The sequence below is a fragment of the Harmonia axyridis genome, chromosome 3 (genome assembly GCF_914767665.1).
Source record: "Harmonia axyridis chromosome 3, icHarAxyr1.1, whole genome shotgun sequence".
In the NCBI taxonomy this organism is placed as follows: Eukaryota; Metazoa; Arthropoda; class Insecta; order Coleoptera; family Coccinellidae; genus Harmonia; species Harmonia axyridis.
Genome location: NC_059503.1, coordinates 50,945,155 through 50,965,016, shown reverse-complemented (window position 1 = coordinate 50,965,016; position 19,862 = coordinate 50,945,155). Strand labels below are relative to the sequence as shown.

General features: G+C 36.8%; 1 protein-coding gene across 1 annotated transcript; it reads right to left on the bottom strand.

Annotated features, from left to right (window-relative positions):
• Nucleotides 1–10,667: 10,667 nt before the first annotated feature.
• Nucleotides 10,668–11,123, bottom strand: LOC123675435 (histone H4-like). Its single transcript, XM_045610795.1, has 2 exons — nucleotides 11,088–11,123; nucleotides 10,668–11,012 (listed from the first exon to the last, which is right to left on the bottom strand). The coding sequence occupies exons 1-2, from the start codon at nucleotides 11,121–11,123 to the stop codon at nucleotides 10,668–10,670; spliced, it is 381 nt and encodes a 126-aa protein (XP_045466751.1).
• Between the last annotated feature and the right edge of the window lie 8,739 nt (nucleotides 11,124–19,862).

Sequence of the window (19,862 nt, the reverse complement as noted above, 5' to 3'; positions counted from 1 at the left end):
AAGTGAAAGATTAAGGTATATAAAATTCAATCAAGCAAAACTTCGAGCTGAAGAGTATATTCATTTGCGTGATGCAGTAATCGGTAATGTAGATGCAACAAACGTCATTAACAACATCGGTACCACATATATTCTCCCATCATCATATATTGGTAGTCCGCGTCATATGCAAGAATATATTCAAGACGCTATGACATACGTACGTGCATACGGTCGACCAGATCTTTTTATCACATTTACATGTAATCCAAATTGGGATGAAATCAAAAACTTGCTGTTGTCAGGTCAAACATCGATGCATCGCCACGATATCACTGCGCGTGTCTTTAAACAAAAATTAAAATCTTTGATGAATTTGATCACACATTACTCGGTTTTTGGTGAAACACGTTGTTGGCTTTACTCTGTTGAGTGGCAAAAACGAGGTTTACCTCAGCGCATATTTTGATTTGGTTGGTGGATAAAGTACGCCCAGAAGAAATTGACAAAATTATTTCAGCGGAAATTCCAGATCCGAATGTTGATCAAGAACTGTTTAACATTGTTACTACTAATATGATTCATGGTCCATGCAGTACTCTAAACATGATGTCACCATGCATGAATGATGGAAAATGTACGAAACGTTTTCCAAAACCATGTCAAACTGATACTGTCACCAATATTGACGGTTATCCATCTTACCGGCGCAGAGACGTAGATAATGGCGGTCAATCGTATGAATTGCGACTGTCAAACGGTGTAAGAGTAGATATTGATAATCGGTGGGTGGTTCCATATTCGCCATTACTATGCAAAACCTATAAAGCGCACATAAACGTTGAACTGTGCAGTTCGGTGAAATCTATCAAATACATTTGTAAGTACGTTCACAAGGGCAGTGATAAAGCTATATTTGCTGTTCAAAATGTAAATGACAATGACGAAATAACACGTTATCAAATGGGTCGATACATAAGTAGCAATGAAGCTGTCTGGCGCATTTTTACGTTTCCTATACATGAAAGGGATCCTGCAGTTATACATTTGGCTGTGCATCTTGAAAACGGACAGCGTGTTTATTTTACAGAACAGACTGCACTACAACAAGCATTAACGGCTCCAAAAACAACTCTTACCGAATTTTTCAATCTTTGTAATCGACAAGATGTTGTTGGTCAATTCGCAAAAACATTAATGTATACTGATGTTCCTAAATTTTTTACATGGAATAAGCAATCGAAAAATTGGGAACCACGAAAACGAGGGATTCCAGTCCCAGGATTCGCCGACATATTTATGACAAATACTTTAGGTCGACTATATACAGTTCATCCTAAGCAACGCGAATGTTTTTTTTTGCGTTTGTTATTGGTTAATGTTCTTGGACCGACATCCTTCCAATATTTACGAAAAGTCAATGGTATTTTATACGACACTTTCTTCGATGCGTGTCGTGAGTTACATTTATTGGAGGATGATAACCATTGGGATCTCACACTTGCAGATGCAGCACTGATCTCATCTCCACAACAAATTCGTCAATTATTTTCAATAATATTAACAACGTGTTTTCCGTCTGAAGCATCTGCTCTCTGGAACAAATATAAAGACTCAATGAGTGAAGATATTTTGCATCGGATTAGAATTACTAATCAAAATCCTGATATTCAATTCTCCGCAGAAATATACAATGAGTCTTTAATTATGATTGAGGATATTTGTATTCTTATTTCAAACATGCCACTCATCATCATATCTGTGTAACGCCTTAGTGTTAAAAGCCTGTGCTAATATTCGCTCTGTGAAAGTGTTGAAATACCAAGAAAGATCATTCGATAAAAAAGTATAGAACTGAAAAATACAACGAATAGTGTAATAGGGAAGATTCATAGACATCAAAATCAATTAAAATCCAAAGCGTGAACTAAATATACGCGAAATATTTTGTGTACTGGAACAAAACATAACCTAACAAATCGATCAGTATCAGTGATTATTATCAATCAACACTGGTGACCGCGTTCGGGTGTTTCCGTCAAACGGTCTGCAAGAAACGGTCTGCTAGGTTCACACCCGTCAGAGAGCTGATAATCGCGCTCGTCTTGAAATAAAGGGGGCCATACACGAAATTTTGGGATCTTTGGTGAAATGAAACCTGAAGCAGGAAATGTTACTTTGGAAGAATTAAAGGTAGAAATTGTGGCCAGCAGAAATGATTTGATGTGTGCTATCGCTGCTTTGGAGAACAAAGTATCGCTAAAATTGGATGAATTGAATAACAAAGTGACGCTTCTGGAGAAAGAAAATTTGGAGCTGAAAAGTAAAGTAGAGAATTTGGAACGTGTTAACAAGAAAAATAATATAATAGTGTTTGGAATACCGAGTACCAAAGAGGCGATTGTAGAAGGACACTCTCTGGAAGAGTTGAATAATATTTTGACTACTAATATCCAACAATCAGATATAAGCGACATATATCCTTTAGGAAGAGGGCCCAACAGTCCTCTTAAGGTAGAGTTTATATCTTTTATCAAGAAGAAAGAAATTTTCAAAAATATAAGTAAACTCAAAGGAACTACAGTGAGCATTTCACATGATTATACTCCCCAGCAAAGAGAAGAACAAAAGAAGCTGAGATCATATCAAAAGAGTATTCAACAAGAATCCCAGGATCGCTGTGTTATTAAAGGAAATAAATTGATGATTGGAGAAAAAACTTATACAATAGCAGATTTGAAGAATTTACAATTGGTGAATAAGCATACTGGGAATATTAGTGTATTGTCTAATACAAACACGGAGAAACCTAACAATTCAATTGGTCAGCAACAGTCCAAAACTTCATCAAAAGGTCATATTACCTCCGCTAACACCCAAGCATCTCAATCTCTGACTATAAGCAAGGCAGGAAATATGGGTACCAGATCTCGACCAAAACATACATCCAAGTAAGTGTAATCAACAAATTTATGCTTATTATAATTACATTTCCTTTACAATAATTCAAAATAATTAGAAAAATCAAAGCAAACAAAAATCACTCAATTAAAAATCAAAAAAAAAAAAAAAAGTAATAGTTAATTAGATAGACAGTATGGATCCCCTTATCAGAGATATAGAAGAGGTCTTACCCAACAACATTATAGTTGATAATTTAGCAGGATTAAATGCGCAATCAATGGATCAAGCCATAAAGATTCTACATATGAATATACGCAGTATTCGCAAAAATGGTGACGAATTCTTTTTGATGCTCGAACAAACTACAGAAAAATTTGATATTTTGGTCTTAACAGAAACTTTTACAGTCGATGACCTGTATATGTTCAGAAAACCAGGTTATAATTTGGCCTACAGCAATGGTGGCATCAACAAAAATGATGGAGTCATTGTGTATATAAATGATGAACTAGATGCAACCCATGAAATAGTAAACATTGATCAGTTGAAAGCTATTGAAATTAAATTCATCAGAAACAAAGAATCATTTCTCCTAACGGCAATATATAGGCCACCATGTACCAGTGTAATAGACTTCAACGGGGCAATGGAGAGATATTTAAAAACCATGAAAAACAGGTATACATATCACATTATTGTAGGCGACATGAATATAGATACTCTTTCCCATACAGAATTTACGGATGAATATAAAAACATGTTATCGATGTACAATTATATATCGTATATTAATAGTTATACAAGACCAATTAGTGAAACATGCCTGGACCACTTTTATGTAAAGATAGGAAAGAAAATTCTCGAAAATGTCATATCATCCTTCGTAATTAGAGAAGGAATCACAGATCACTTTCCCATTGCCTTGTTCATCAAAACTAAATCACTCGATCAGAAACATCATCGAAAATATACAACTAGAGTAATAAACTATCATTCATTACGTACGGATCTGAAAAACGAAAACTGGGATGTAATTTATACAGCTCATGATTCAAATAAAGATGTTGACAATTTCTTAAAAAAATTAATTTATTATATTGATAAGAATACATCTGTATACAATAAACATAAATCTCCTAGAAAAAAATGGATTACACCAAAAATATTAAAAGAAGTATCGGCAAAGAATAAACTTTACTTAGAGATCTTAAAGAAACCCACTGATGTTGTGCTGAAGTCAAGATATAATACATTAAAAATTAATTTGCGCAAGGCAATAAACCTTTCTAAAAAAGAACATCTCGCATCATATATACAGAATAATAGATCTTCAGCCAAGGCGTTGTGGAGCTTCGTGGATGACATCTGTGGTGGACCTGAAAAAAAGAAGAAAGATATAAAAAAAATAATTTTAGAAAATGGAGAAATAATAGAAAACAAGAATAGAATATCTAATCTGTTTAATGAACGATATAGTCTTTTAGGAGAAAAATATGCTAATAAAATAATTCCTCCAAAAAATTTTATAGATAGAGATAATTTTGTAGATAAAACGATATTCTTACACCCTACTGATAGATTAGAGGTTGAAAAGATTATTAATGGTCTCAAAAATGGAAAATCCGCTGGTAATGATGGTATAAAGGCTGAAACACTGAAGGAAATCTGCAAAGAAATTTCAGACCCTCTGTCACAACTAATTGACAACTGCATGTCAAGCGGATGCTTTCCCAACATACTAAAAACAGGTGTCATCAAACCACTTTATAAGAGTGGCTCTACATTCAAAATGGAGAATTATAGACCTGTTACAATAATATCCAACATTGCGAAAATATTTGAGAAGATAATAGCAAATAGAGTTGTGTCATTCTTGGAAAAAAATAATATTATCTCGGATTGTCAGTTCGGATTCCGTCCCAAGAGGAGTACTGAGGATGCAATTAAAAAGTTGACAAATCATATTTCCGTCAGCTTAGACAGAAAACTCCCATGCTTAAGTCTATTCATTGATCTCTGTAAGGCATTCGACACTGTGTGTCATGAAACTTTATTACATAAGCTTTATCGGTATGGCTTGAGAGGAATATGCTACGATCTATTAAAGGACTATTTATACAACCGGGAACAATATGTCGATTTGAATGGCGTCAAGAGTGAAAAAAGGAATATTACATATGGGGTGCCCCAAGGTACTGTTCTGGGTCCCATATTGTTCAACATTTATTTGAATTCCCTGTTAAGTTTGGAGTTGCAAGGCGAAATTATTTGTTATGCAGACGATGCAGCGATATTTTATAGCTCGAGTTCGTGGTTTGAACTGAAGAACAAGGCAGAACAAGATTTGCATCAGATACAACAGTGGTTCAGATATAACAAACTAACATTAAATGTAGCCAAAACAAAATACTTGACGTTTAGCTCCTACTCCTCCGGTATTCCTAATATGGGACCCTTGAGAGAAGCCAATGGAGTAGAGATCGAAGAAGCAGATCATATTAAGTACCTAGGAATAATCATAGACCGTCACCTAAAATGGGATCTTCAAGTGGACAATGTAGTACGAAAGATACGATTCATGCTGGGCCGTTTTAGAAGGATGGCCGAAATTTTGGACTTCAAGCAAATGAAGACTCTCTATCACGCATTAATTGAGTCCCATCTATCGTACGGCATTCTGGGTTGGGGTACAGCATATGATTGCCACCTCAACAGGCTGAAAATAATACAAAAATCATTCTTAAAAATTATCCTAAGAAAAAGCAGAACGTACAGCAGTGAATGGACGTATAAAGAAGCGGAAATTATGGATCTGGCACAACTATATGCATTTAAGACTCTGATGGATAATCATAAAAATAAAAATGATATAACACACTCTACTCATACATATCCCACGAGAATAAAAGGTACTCGTCCCACTACTATAAGAGCTGAAAAGACAATTGGCCAAAGATGCAACCAATACTTGGCTCCAAGAATATTCAGCATTCTACCTGAAGATATAAGGAATATCCAAAATTGTTATCAGTTTAAATACAAGCTAAAAATATGGATAAAAAACACCGAAAGAACACTGCTCTACAATATTATAAACTCTAAATAAATAATAAAATAAATGTGTGTATATATGTATGTATATATATATATATATATATATATATATATATATATATATATGTGTGTATATATTACTTACCCGAATCTTGACCAACTACTCGATAACTGAGAATTTACCCGAATTGTGACATAATACACGGATGTGGATATGGATCACCGAATTGCGACACTGAACCTGAATTGGACTATTCACACTGGATTGAGAAAAGACCGAAAATGGAATGATACTCTGCATCTACTTACCTACACATTAAGGCTAATGTAAAATTTTGTAATATTTGTGATTTTACTCACAGAAAACCATTTTACTTGGTTTTCTCCATTTTTTGAATATTCATTAGTCCCTCATATGTATGTTTATGTATATGTAAACTTTGACGATGAATATATATTATTATTATTATTATTATCCATTTTGGCATGCCGGCGCCGAACCGCCCAGCAGTAGATATCATCAACAGTGATGTTCAACGTGAACACCAGTTTGATAAGACTTCGTTGGCTACTTTTGTTGCTAATAATGAAAATTGCTTACAGCTGAACAACGAAATGTATATGATCAAATTAACGTATCAATTGCAGCACAGCAAGGTGGATTCTTTTTTTTGGATGCACCAGGTGGCACTGGTAAAACCTTTCTCATCTCACTGATACTTGCGCGCATTCGATCACAAAATCATATTGCATTGGCCATTGCTTCATCAGGCATTGCAGCGACGTTACTTGATGGTGGACGGACTGCGCATTCAGCACTTAAGTTACCTTTGAATGTTCATACAAATCCCGAAGCAATGTGTAACATAAAGAAGCATTCCGGCATGGCTGAAGTTTTGAGAAAATGCAAAATTATTATTTGGGATGAATGTACAATGGCCCACAAGCATTCGCTTGAAGCTCTTGACAGGTCCCTGAAGGATATCAAAGATAATACTAGGCTTTTCGGTGGTGCTCTACTGCTACTGTCTGGTGATTTTAGGCAAACATTGCCAGTAATTCCACGTGCGACATATGCAGACGAAGTAAACGCATGTTTGAAGGAATCTTATCTATGGCGGAGTGTCAGTAAATTGAGCCTTACTATCAATATGCGCGTTCAACTACAAAATGATCCATTAGCGTCAGGATTCTCTGAACAATTGTTAGACATTGGCAACGGTAAAATTCAACTGTATGAAGATACCCAATTTATTAAATTTCCAGAGAACTTTTGCAACATGGTGGCTACCAAAGATGAATTAATAAATAGTATCTTTCCAGATTTAAGATAAAACTATACTAATCATGAATGGCTACGAGAGCGAGCTATTTTAGCTGCAAAAAATTTAGATGTAGACGCCATCAATTTTAAAATACAACAGTCATTGCCTGGTAATGAAATTACATTTAAATCAATTGACACCGTTGTTGATCCTGACGAAGTGGTCAACTATCCAGTAGAATTTTTGAATTCTTTAGATTTACCTGGAATGCCACCACATAATTTGCGACTGAAGATTGGCTCACCTATAATTTTGCTTCGTAATTTAAATGCCCCGAGATTGTGTAATGGCACGCGATTAGTTATAAAAAAAATCATGGGCAACATTATTGAAGCGAATATTTTATCTGGAAAATTCCAAGGTGAAATTGTACTTTTACCGCGGATCCCAATGATTCCTTCAGATTCACCTATACCATTTAAACGCTTACAATTTCCGATCCGTTTGGCATATGCTATGACTATTAATAAGTCACAAGGTCAAACGATGACATTTTGTGGCTTAGATTTAGAAAATCCGTGTTTTTCTCACGGCCAATTGTACGTTGCGTGTTCCAGAGTTGGAAAACCATCGAGTTTGTTTGTTTATACTCCTCATGGACTAACTAAAAATATTGTACATCCAATGGCATTACGATAAATTAAGTTTTTGTAAATTAAAAAAAAATTAATATATATGTTATAAAATGTTTTGAGTGCAAGCTTTTCCACCTTTCATTAAAATGAGTTAAAGTTTTCATTTACGATGCTGTTATTTATTTAACAAAGTAATAACTTTTCAATAATAATTTTCATCAAAGCGGTCCAGATTGTTTCAGCTCCTTAAAAAAAGTATGAAATTAAAGACGTGTGTACAGGACAACGTCTGTCGGGTCCGCTAGTATATATATATATATATATATATCAACAATTTTAATTCCCAATATACAACAATAGTTATAAGTATGATAAGGGGTGTGGGAAAATTGATAAGTGTTATAATTTCACTCTTCTTTATTTCATTTAGTCGACGTTTCGATCCCGATGGGGACCTTCTTCAGCTTTCTTGAGAGCTATTGATTTGTGTTCAAATAAGATCTTTACAACTCTGTATTTCGGTATGTACTATTTTTACATGTTTTGTGGTTGCCATGTTTTTGACTGTTTTCTAGTGCTATTGTAGAGTCCTGAAAAAAAAAGCTTTCTTGAGAGCTATTGATTTGTGTTCAAATAAGATCTTTACAACTCTGTATTTCGGTATGTACTATTTTTACATGTTTTGTGGTTGCCATGTTTTTGACTGTTTTCTATTGCTATTGTAGAGTCCTGAAAAAAAGCTTTCTTGAGAGCTATTGATTTGTGTTCAAATAAGATCTTTACAACTCTGTATTTCGGTATGTACTATTTTTACATGTTTTGTGGTTGCCATGTTTTTGACTGTTTTCTATTGCTATTGTAGAGTCCTGAAAAAAAGCTTTCTTGAGAGCTATTGATTTGTGTTCAAATAAGATCTTTACAACTCTGTATTTCGGTATGTACTATTTTTACATGTTTTGTGGTTGCCATGTTTTTGACTGTTTTCTATTGCTATTGTAGAGTCCTGAAAAAAAGCTTTCTTGAGAGCTATTGATTTGTGTTCAAATAAGATCTTTACAACTCTGTATTTCGGTATGTACTATTTTTACATGTTTTGTGGTTGCCATGTTTTTGACTGTTTTCTATTGCTATTGTAGAGTCCTGAAAGCTTTCTTGAGAGCTATTGATTTGTGTTCAAATAAGATCTTTACAACTCTGTATTTCGGTATGTACTATTTTTACATGTTTTGTGGTTGCCATGTTTTTGACTGTTTTCTATTGCTATTGTAGAGTCCTGAAGAAGGTCCCCATCGGGATCGAAACGTCGACTAAATGAAATAAAGAAGAGTGAAATTATAACACTTATCAATTTTCCCACACCCCTTATCATACTTATAACTATTTTTATATATATATATATATATATATATATATATATATATATATAAAAAAAAAATATATATATATATATATATATAAATATATATGAACCCAGCGGTTCATATTTGACACCCTTATGAGAGATAAGTTCAACGGTTGATATATATGTTTTTTCTTTGTAAATATAATATGGATTGTACCGTGTGTGAAATATTGTGCAATACGGGATAGGAATGAGAAAATTGGTTTCTCGATTAGAAAATGTGTGATCTCGTTATACGCGGAGGGGATTAACTTAGCGAGAATTATCAACTCAAACGGGTAGGATGAACGGAACTTCTTCTTCTTGATAGTGCCAATCCGTTATCGGATATTGGAGACCATTCTGGCTATTGTGACCTTATTCACTGCTGCACGAAACAGTCCAATTGTTGTTTCCCAGAACCAGACTCTCAAATTTCTGAGCCACGAAATTCTCCTCCTGCCGGGACCTCTCCTTCCCCCAACCATGCCCTGCTGTATTAGCTGGAGAAGGCCGTATCTTTGTTCATTCTGCATGATGTGGCCCAAGTACTCCAGTTTCCTCCTCTTCACGGTGTCAACAATTTCAGTTTTCTTGTTGACTAATATTAGAACCCTCTCATTGGTAATGTGCTCTGTCGAACTGATTCGGAGTATTCTTCTGTAGAGCCACATCTCGAATGCTTCAAGCCTCTTACACGAAGCTTCAGTAAGCGTCCATGACTCCACCCATACAGAAGCACAGGAAAGACATAGCACTTCAGAAGTCGTATTTTGGTCTTCTTGTTCAGGTCGTGAATCGTGAAAAGTTTTTTCATTTTAATGGAAGCTGCTCTTGCCTTTTCAATCCTACAGCGGATTTCCCTCGAATGATCCCATGCCGAGGTACGAAATTGTTTCGACTCTCTACCATATTGTTGTCGATGTAAAGTTGATGAACGGAACGCGCAGAAGAATTAATTATATATCTTATCGCCGCCTACCGTCATCGATTCTGTGAAAATATTTTATGGAATAATTTATATAAGCCCATTTCTTAATTTGTTCAAATTGATAAAATAAGGTGGCAATAAAATTTGGATAAGAAATGTTCCTCCTAGTGCACTACTAACTAAATGCTTATAAACTTGAATAGATAACACTTTTGTTTGTCCTCGGAATATTTATATATTTTGTGATCGTATGGTCACAGCAATTCCAAGTAAAAAAAAATTAATAAATAATATTTATAGTTAGGTGAATGAAAATGTTAGCTGTTTATCCTTAACGCCGAATTCCAAAAGAAGTATCTCGTCATTGTAATTTGGTTGCCCATCTCACGGACAGGCTTAGCCTTTGTGGGAATTTTGTTTGCTTTCGGATTGTATGATATTTGTGTAATGGAAAAAACGAGAAAACGTTAACTTTGTGGTCCTGAAAAGGACCGATAGCAATATTTCGATGGTGAAATTTAACCTCCGAAACCGTACAACGTCCGACCTTGGCGTTTCAAAGCATATACGACGTCCATTGCTGTTACAGTCTTCCTTTTTGCGTGTTCGGTGTAAGTTACAGCGTCTCTAATAACGTTTTCTAGGAATACCTTAAGTACACCTCTAGTTTCTTCGTAAATCAAACCAGAGATACGTTTCACCCCACCGCGGCGGGCCAATCTTCTGATAGCGGGCTTCGTGATTCCTTGGATATTGTCTCGTAGAACTTTCCTGTGACGCTTAGCGCCACCTTTTCCCAAACCCTTACCACCTTTGCCTCTGCCAGTCATTTTTCCGTTAACGATTACAATAACATGAATTAACTAAAGGTTTTAGCGGGAAATACGGCTTTTATACCATCACAGTTTTCCCCACCACTATGCCGAAGGACATTCAACTTGCTCGACGTATCCGTGGCGAACGTGCTTAAGCATCTTTTTCACAAAGTTTAAAATCGGTTCTTTTCAGAACCACAACTTTTTTTTTACATTTATACAATTGATTGATTTCTTATAAGGTATCCCAAATTAAAGATCCGATATCAATAGTGCAATATAACCTTACTTAATTTCTTCCAACAAAATGCGTTACGAATTTCAATTTTGATTATGGATTTTACATCAGTCTTTTGATATCCTCTATATCTTCTTGGCGCAATAGCTTATTTCAAGCTGGAAGCAAATTATGCCGTTTTATTTCCAATTCGATCATTCAACTGCAAAAGATTCTGATGACGACCAGCATTAGAGAGAAGCGATACCGTGATTTCTAGATCACGTTGTGAAACGTGAACGTTACTTTATGATATCAGTGAAATTAAAGCGTGACGTGATCACTGTTTAGGTTGCTTGTTAATAATATTTGTATGAATCACCCAAACCTTAGTTCGTTTATCTTTGCAACTCGAATTGGTCACTCATTCAAAGCAAAATTGTTATGAAAACATCCATTTTTCTTACATATTCAACTCTTTTCCTTATTTCAGATTTAGTTAGGAACGTAACAGAAGGATATCGATTTTTCAAATGTTTCCTCAAATTTGAAGAGGTGATTTTGAAAGATAATTTCAACTTGCATAAATTACAAGTAGCATAATTTACATCAACTTTTGTGAAGAAAGCCCAAAGATTGCTGGTCTTTCGCCTGTTATTATTCTTTCGCCTATTATTATTATGTCGCTGACGTGTTTTCGTTTATTTTTTATAATACAGAGTACCATTCATTGCTTTGGTCGACAACTTCAATATAGAAAGAATTTCTTTGGGGTTGTTTATCAAAGATAAGCATAAAATTAGAGTTTTATTGCCACCAACAATTATGCAGTATTGCAGTAGTTATTAGTTTGTAGCAAGTATTTATTGTTTAACTAGTCCTACAAAAATACTTCCTAAAGCAGGCGAAGTTGCCTACGATGCTGGGATTGTCATAAAAATATGCAATTATGTTAGTCGAAAAAGGTTCCGAAGCAATAAAAACATCAGGCTGCCTTCATAATTTACGATTGCAACGGACGATGATATGCCCTGAAAAGATCTGTGAAATGTTCAAACTGTGATCCCGTCACGCTCTGTATTCGTTTTTCGGAACCGTGACTACCTGTGACATTCTGATCTCAGTGATTAAATCACAGTTCGTGAAATATCGCTCTTCTCTAATCAGCATTCCACCGACTGTTTCATAACATTTTGAAGAGGATAATGAGCATACAAGTTGTAAATAACATCCCATCACCAGTAAGGGTTAATGTATAACAATCTAGCTTGCGACATGTTTGGAATACCATAGACGATGAGATGGCGGTAGTTTTTGCAGACACTCGCCATTGCTAGAGTCCATCGAACTCTGTGCTAAGCTTTAATTCTTCGGGTTTGATGAAATGTCCATCAGTTGATTATTCAGATGATGCGTCAGCAGTGTTGTGAAAGGCAGTGCTATGGTTCCTAAATGGTTTTGTCGGAGATGACCCGGGACCAACTTCTATTTTCTTTTTACCATTGATTCGCCGAGACTGGTGCAAAAATCCTTGAGCGCGAGGATGTCATGTCCTGAGGATCGGCTTGATTAACCTATGGAGCACATTGCCCTCTGCCCTCTGACCAAGTTACCACGTACCTTGTAAAATTCAAGAAATGGGCCCCTAATCACAAACTATTTGTCGACACGTCCTTTCTTTTTTTTTGTCTGTGAGGTTACAGGCCTACTTTGAACTTCTTTACTTCTTTCTCTCTCAATACTACTTGATCTCATTCTAATTCACCTCTAACGAAGTATTGTTTTGTGCTCTAGCAGGTGGCAATATGCCAATAAAAATAGTGGCAACCAATCAAGAAGGATCTGGTAGATGGGCTATTTCCACTATTTCTTCAAATACTTATTCAGGCTGGATACAAACTTCTCTTCTCACCGCGTTACCTATATACCCGAACTTAAATAGGTGGAGTCAATTTAGGTGGTACGATCTCAAATAAAAAGTTTACACTGAGAAGGTAATTTTTTAGTCTCCCAAAATCTAATGAGAATTCCCCAATTCAGACAAAAAACAGGTTTGAAATCCTTTCAGACCTTGAAGTCAACGAAAAACTTGATGACGTCTCCATGGTCTCAGACGATGAAGACTCCCAAATTGACCACGCCCCCAATAGCGAATCCGGTAAAGATGGCAGCACATCAGCAACCCCCACCCAGAGGAACACCCAAAACAACCACGCCCCCAAAGGTTCGTCATTCAGAGGTACAATCGAAAACATGCATTCTATTCCCCCACCCAAGACCAAGATAGAATTTCCCCCTCTTAAAAAGAAAGCCGAGAACAGCCCACAAAATAAGCCAATAGAAAAAACTATAAGAATACCACCAATTAAGATCATGAATAAGAATTCTTTCCCAGCTATAATCCAACTAGCCAACCAGAGGAATATCAAGATCAAATACGCCCAGGAAAAAACTGACGCCCTCCACATTCACCCGGCAACGGAAGATGACCATAGGAATCTCACAAAAGGTTCAGACGAATATGACCAAGATTACTACACATATACAAGGACCGAAGACAAGGAGTTGAGAGTAGTAATCCGTGGAATCCCATCACATGAATCCACAGAGTCAGTTAAAGAAAATCTGACGAGCTTGGGTTTTGAAGTAAACCAAGTCTGTCAGTTATACAGAAAAGTTGATGGCATCAAACACAATTTTCCGATGATGCTCGTGAAAATGCCAAAAACAGATAAAAATAAGAATATCTACAACTTAGAATTCTTAGGGTTCTTCAAAATAAAGGTAGAAACTCAAAAAACAAAACAAGTATACAGGCAATGCTTCAGGTGTCAAAACTTCGGACACACACAAGCAACCTGCAGAATGACCCCGAAATGCGTCAAGTGCGGAGAAGATCACTGGTCTTACGAATGTAAGAAACCAAAATCCACCCCAGCAGTATGTGCCAACTGTAAGGAGGCACATCCATCAAATTACCGCGGCTGCAGAGAATTCCCAGCCAACAAAACCCCCAACATGAACAAGAAACCCAATCAGGAGCAAAAACATTTCTCTCAGGACAGAAATAAAAAAGAGAGAACGTTTCCTATACCCAAGCGGTGAAAGGGACAAAAACAGAATTAGTCAACATCTCGCAACTAATGGACCAGCTGAATAGCATAACAAAAACCTAGCACAACTGACCACAGCTGTAAATAAAAACGCTAATGGACGTTAAGAGGAGACAGCCAACATCCCTGAGGATCCTATCTTGGAACGCCAATTCCATCATAAATAAAATAACGGAATTACAAGAATACGTAATTGAGAAAGATTTTGACGTCATCCTTCTCAACGAAACGTTTCTGAAACCAGCTGACCAACTTTTCCTTCTGAATTATAAAACATACAGAAGTGACAGACTTACAGGAAGAGGAGGAGGAACCGCCATCATAATAAAATCCTCCATTGAGCACAAGAGGAGTGAGAATTTCGAAACTGACAATTTAGAAAACACAACAGTCGAAATCAAAATGGCCGATAACTCGGTAATTGTAGTCATATTGGGTGGAGATCTCAATGCCAAGAACACAGCCTGGAACTCCAGACTTAACAATTCGAGAGGACGGATACTAGAGAAGAACACTGATAAACATAATTACCAAGTTATCGGCCCCCTAAATCCCACACATTACGGCTCTGGTAGACCGGACGTTCTGGACATATTTGCCATTGCCAACATCAGAGAGATGATAAGTGTCGAATCAGAATCAGCCCTCAGCTCCGACCACAATCCCATCATTTTGAACCTCGATGATTGGCAAGAGAACATTGTAAATAACAGTCATTCCATCACAAACTGGTATATATTCAGAGAAATTCTTCAAAAAACCGCAAGAACGCCTCCTCCTCTGAATTCAAGTCAGGAAATAGACAGGGAAGTAGAAAGGATCACTAAGGAAATCTGGGAAGCCTCAAACGCATCCAAAAGAAAAGTCAGAAATGACCGGAACCCCCATCAACTACCTGCTGAACTAAAAGCCCTCATAAAAAGAAAAAACAGGGCTCTTAGAAAAGCACACACCACCATGAACCCAGCAGACAAGTCGGAAGCGAACAGATTGACCAATCTAGTGAAAAAAGGAATAGCTAAACACAGAAATGATAAATGGCAATCACTGCTGGAGGAGATAAATGAAGACTGTGAGGAAGCAGGGCACAACTACAAATCGTTGTGGAAGTGGAACAGGACACTTAAGAAGAAAAGCAAAAAAGGAACGTCTCCCCTACATGGACCGTCTGGATTAGTATACTCAGATGAAGCAAAAGCTAACCTTTTTGCCGAAAGACTGGAGTTACAATTCAGCCCCAATTATGGTCCCGATGACGACATAGTCTTCGAAGAACGAATTGATCAGAAAATTAAGATCATCCTGGAGAACAACAGTAATGAAGACGCTGCTGATTTGACACCATCAACCAATGAGGAAGTGATTGAAGAAATCAGGACCCTCAAAGGTAAAAGTGCCCCAGGAGAAGACGGCATCTCCAACTCCCACTTGAAGAACATCCCGGAGAGTTATATTTGTTACCTGACAAATATTTTCAATGAAATACTGAAATTTAACTACTTCCCTAGAACGTGGAAGAACGCAGTCGTGATTCTCATTCCAAACTCAGGCGAAAACCCGATATTCCCCCAAAATCATCGACCTATAAGTCTTCTTAATTCAACTGCCAAACTTGCAGAAAAAATAATTTTAAGAAGACTTAAAGAAGAACTCGAAGACAAAGAAATTATCCCTCCAGAGCAGTTCGGGTTTAGAGAAGAACATTCAACCGAACAACAAGCATTAAGGCTTACAGAAAATATCATAAATTTCTCAAACTGGAATCACGTCAGCACAGCCATATTTTTCGATGTATCAAAAGCATTCGACAAAGTATGGCATGAAGGACTCCTGTTCAAAATGAACGAATTCAATATCAGTATTCCATTGATAAGAATAACAGCAAGCTATTTGAAAAACAGAAGCTTTCAGGTGAAAGTTGGAGATGCCAAATCAACTAAAACAAAAATGTCTGGGGAAGTAGCTCAAAGTGGTGTTCTTTACCCAAACCTGTACAACATATATACAGCAGACATCCCCAAAAATTCAGGACTCGACACTAAAGTGTTCACTTACGCCGACGACACGGCAATACTGACGCACTCCAGAAACCTCAACTTGGCTAGCAGGTATCTTCAAACAGCAGCTGACTCCATACTAGACTGGATGAAACAATGGAAGATTAAAATCAATCCTAATAAAACTCAGGCTATTGTTTTTGCTAAGAAGAACACCCTACCTTCTGAAGAGTTGGTAATAGAAGAAACCAAGATACCCTGGAGGAATGAAATTAAATATTTAGATATAATTTTCGACAAAAAAATGACCTGGAAACCGCATAGAGATTCAATTAGGACTAAAATTCAGAGAAGAAAAATTGAACTATATCCATTTATAACAAGGACCAGCAAATTAAATCTTCAGAATAAATTAAGACTTTATAAAGCAATTATAGTACCGATCTTTCTCTACGCTTCCATAGTATGGGGTCAAACTGCCAAGTCATATATGAGGTTACTGGAGACAGAACAAAATAAAATATTGAGACAGATCACTAAAGCTCCCTGGTTCATGAGAATGAAATCCATCAGAAAAGATCTCAAACTCATGGAACTAAGCGAACAGGTGCGACTGAGAAACATAAAGATGCTGGAGAAGTTGACAAGCCACAAGAACCCGAGGCTAGTTGAAGTACTAAACTATGATCCACACGAGAAGTCAAAAATAAAGCGTCCCAAGTTAGCGCTACTCTTGTGGAGACAAAATGTAGCCCGCACCCTTCATTTCTGACATATCAAAGCGAATAACAGATTGAAGACAAAAAAGTGAAAGTTTTTCAATAAAACTAACTTGAGAATTAAGAAAGATATATGTGTGTGTAATTTTTTATAGAGTGAGTGAGATAAGTCGGCAGAGCAAGACGTGTCAGCAGTGAGTAGTGATTTTCCAGCCAACTGGTGAGTTATTTTTTGTGATTGTGTATGTTGTAATTTCAGTGTACTGTGTTGTTCAAGTGTGATTGTTGTAAAGCAAACAGGCCCATTGAAAAACGCTCCTAAGAGCGTTTTTCAATGGGCCGCTCCTAAGAGCGAGTTCGATCAGAACCCTGATCTATTCCACCGTCTCTAACGCGAGTGAGACAGTCATGGACGCGACGACGAGTAGTTCCCCGGTCAAGCCGACAGCAGATAAAGTAGAGACAATTTTGGACTACTTTGCTTCCGACGAAAAAATCCTGAGAACATTATTTATCAGATTAGGCGAAAAATTAGGTATCCCAATAGGTGAAACTCCCGAAAGAAGGTCAAGGAAATCGAAAAGGCAGAAAACACTCCCAAAATAAAATGAGAATTCCCCAATTCAGACAAAAAACAGGTTTGAAATCCTTTCAGACCTTGAAGTCAACGAAAAAATTGATGACGTCTCCATGGTCTCAGACGATGAAGACTCCCAAATTGACCACGCCCCCAACGGTGAATCCGGAAATTTTTTTTTTTTTTGTTAAAGCAGGGGGAATCCATTTACAGACGAACCTTATCCAAAGGAACAAGTGTGAGGGTCCAGGCTCATCAAGAGCAAGAATACTCACTAAACCTCACCTGCTGTTACTTAGGTTTCGGGCATAAAGCCTATAAACCATTTATCTCTTGGTCGGATAAATTTCTGCTTGCACACTATTGTGCTGGGTTATTCGGGAGTCCTTTTATTCGGATTGTTTCTTCAATTTGATGTGTTTTCTTGAGTTTCCTATATATTTAGGTCATCGTTTCGCAATTGATTCCTGGGTCTTTTGCGGTATATTCTCATTCTTCTTGCATCTTCGGCAGGGTCGTAATCAATTAATCCTCTCAATTCTTCGTTGGGATGTTCTATCAATTTTTCAAAAATTCTTTCGGCTTTTTTTTTCATGTAGTCAGTTATTCTGTCCCATTTTAAGTCTCTATGGATTTGGATGTTTCTAACAAACCAAGGGGCATCTATTGCCCATCTTAGATATTTATCTTCCGTTGATTGGATTCTCTTGATGTGGTTCTTTGCCGCGTATCCCCAAGCCACTGAGACGTACGTGAGTTGGGGTCTGGCAACGGCTTTAATTATCCTGAGTTTGGTGTTTATGTCCATTCGGCTTATTCTTCCGATGATTGGGTATAGACGGTTCATCGCTTTGTTTGTTTTATCCACCGCATACTTAACATGTTGTTTCCACGTTAGTTCTGTATATCCATGATCACACCTAGGTATTTTGCTTCTTTTTGCCATTCAACTTCGTTGCCGTCTATTGATAATTTTTCCTCCATTTGTAATCTTCTCTTTTGTAGTAGGATAGCTTGGCTTTTCTGTCCATTTATTTCAATCTTTCATTTAATTCACCATTTGGTTATTTCGTCTGCTGTTCGTGTTTGACTGCTATTCCTGTGTCATCCGCATAAAGGGCAAGCAAATTTCTCGGATTCCTTGGTATATCATGGATGTATATATTATACAGGAGAGGTCCTAATACTGAGCCTTGTGGAACGCCTGCTTCTAAGTTTCTTAGCGTTGATTTTTCATCTTCTCATTTAACCCATTAGAGACTGAGTTTTTCAATTTTTTAATTTTGATCAAAACTAATGTTTTCCTTGTTAATTGAGGACTCATAAACTATAAAATACGTTTTTTTAAAATTTGTTCATATATTTAGAACATATTTGACCCGTACCATATATGGCACACTAGTCCCTTGAGGTACTAAAGAAAACAATAATATTGCAGAGAAACAAGAAAAGTATTCATTTAAAATTTAAAAACAAATGATCAGAACCTTAGTTTTTTTTATGGTAATCACCAAAACAATTGATAAAGAGCCCCACGTTGCACTTGAGACATTGTGTTCTTACAGCGCTGGAGGGCATATGGTTTCCGGCACAACGTCTTCTCTTATTATTAGGTACGTATTCAATGATGTGGTCGATCCGGTCGTATCTAATATCGGGCGTGACTCTACTATTTGCAGAATATGTCGAAGGTCGTCCACCGGATTTTGGAAGGTTCTGAAATCTTTTTAAATATATTTGTGCTATTTCCCTTCGGAATTGCAGCTGCGTTACGGACGGGTTATGTTTCCTGTATATAATCCAAGAATTTTGAATACAGCAATCAATGAGCCATGTAAATATTGGCCACCACCACTTCTTGCCTCTAATTCCGATTTTATATACGTTTATGTTGGCATCCATTTGATCGGTGCCTCCCATGAACTCATTATATTTTCCAATGCAGAATGGTCTTGGAATCCCAACTCTCTTTTTTTCGGTACTGGAATAGCGACTGACATTAGATACGGGATGAATGCCATGTATAGTTGATAAAACCGTTACCACTGAATTATCCATCCAGCGAGTTACGACTATTTTTTTGTCACTACTCAAAGCGTAGTCATACGTACCACGACATGTTTTCATCATCTCTTTGACAGAGCGCAAAGGGCATCTTTTAGATAATCGGTTTTCTCGAATGGTTCCAGTTGCCTCGTACCCATTTAGTCTCAAATGGTGAAGAATGTTCGTTGACGTAAATAAGTTGTCGAAATAAATTCGATAAGGAAAGTCT

Bases quoted from the DNA above. Each gene is read 5' to 3' on its own strand.
- LOC123675435 (XM_045610795.1), bottom strand. From the start codon at position 11,123: ATGCTTAAGCACGTTCGCCACGGATACGTCGAGCAA. The intron at 11,013-11,087 runs GTTGAATGTCCT...TAAAACCTTTAG, and splicing joins GCCACGGATACGTCGAGCAA to TTAATTCATGTTATTGTAAT.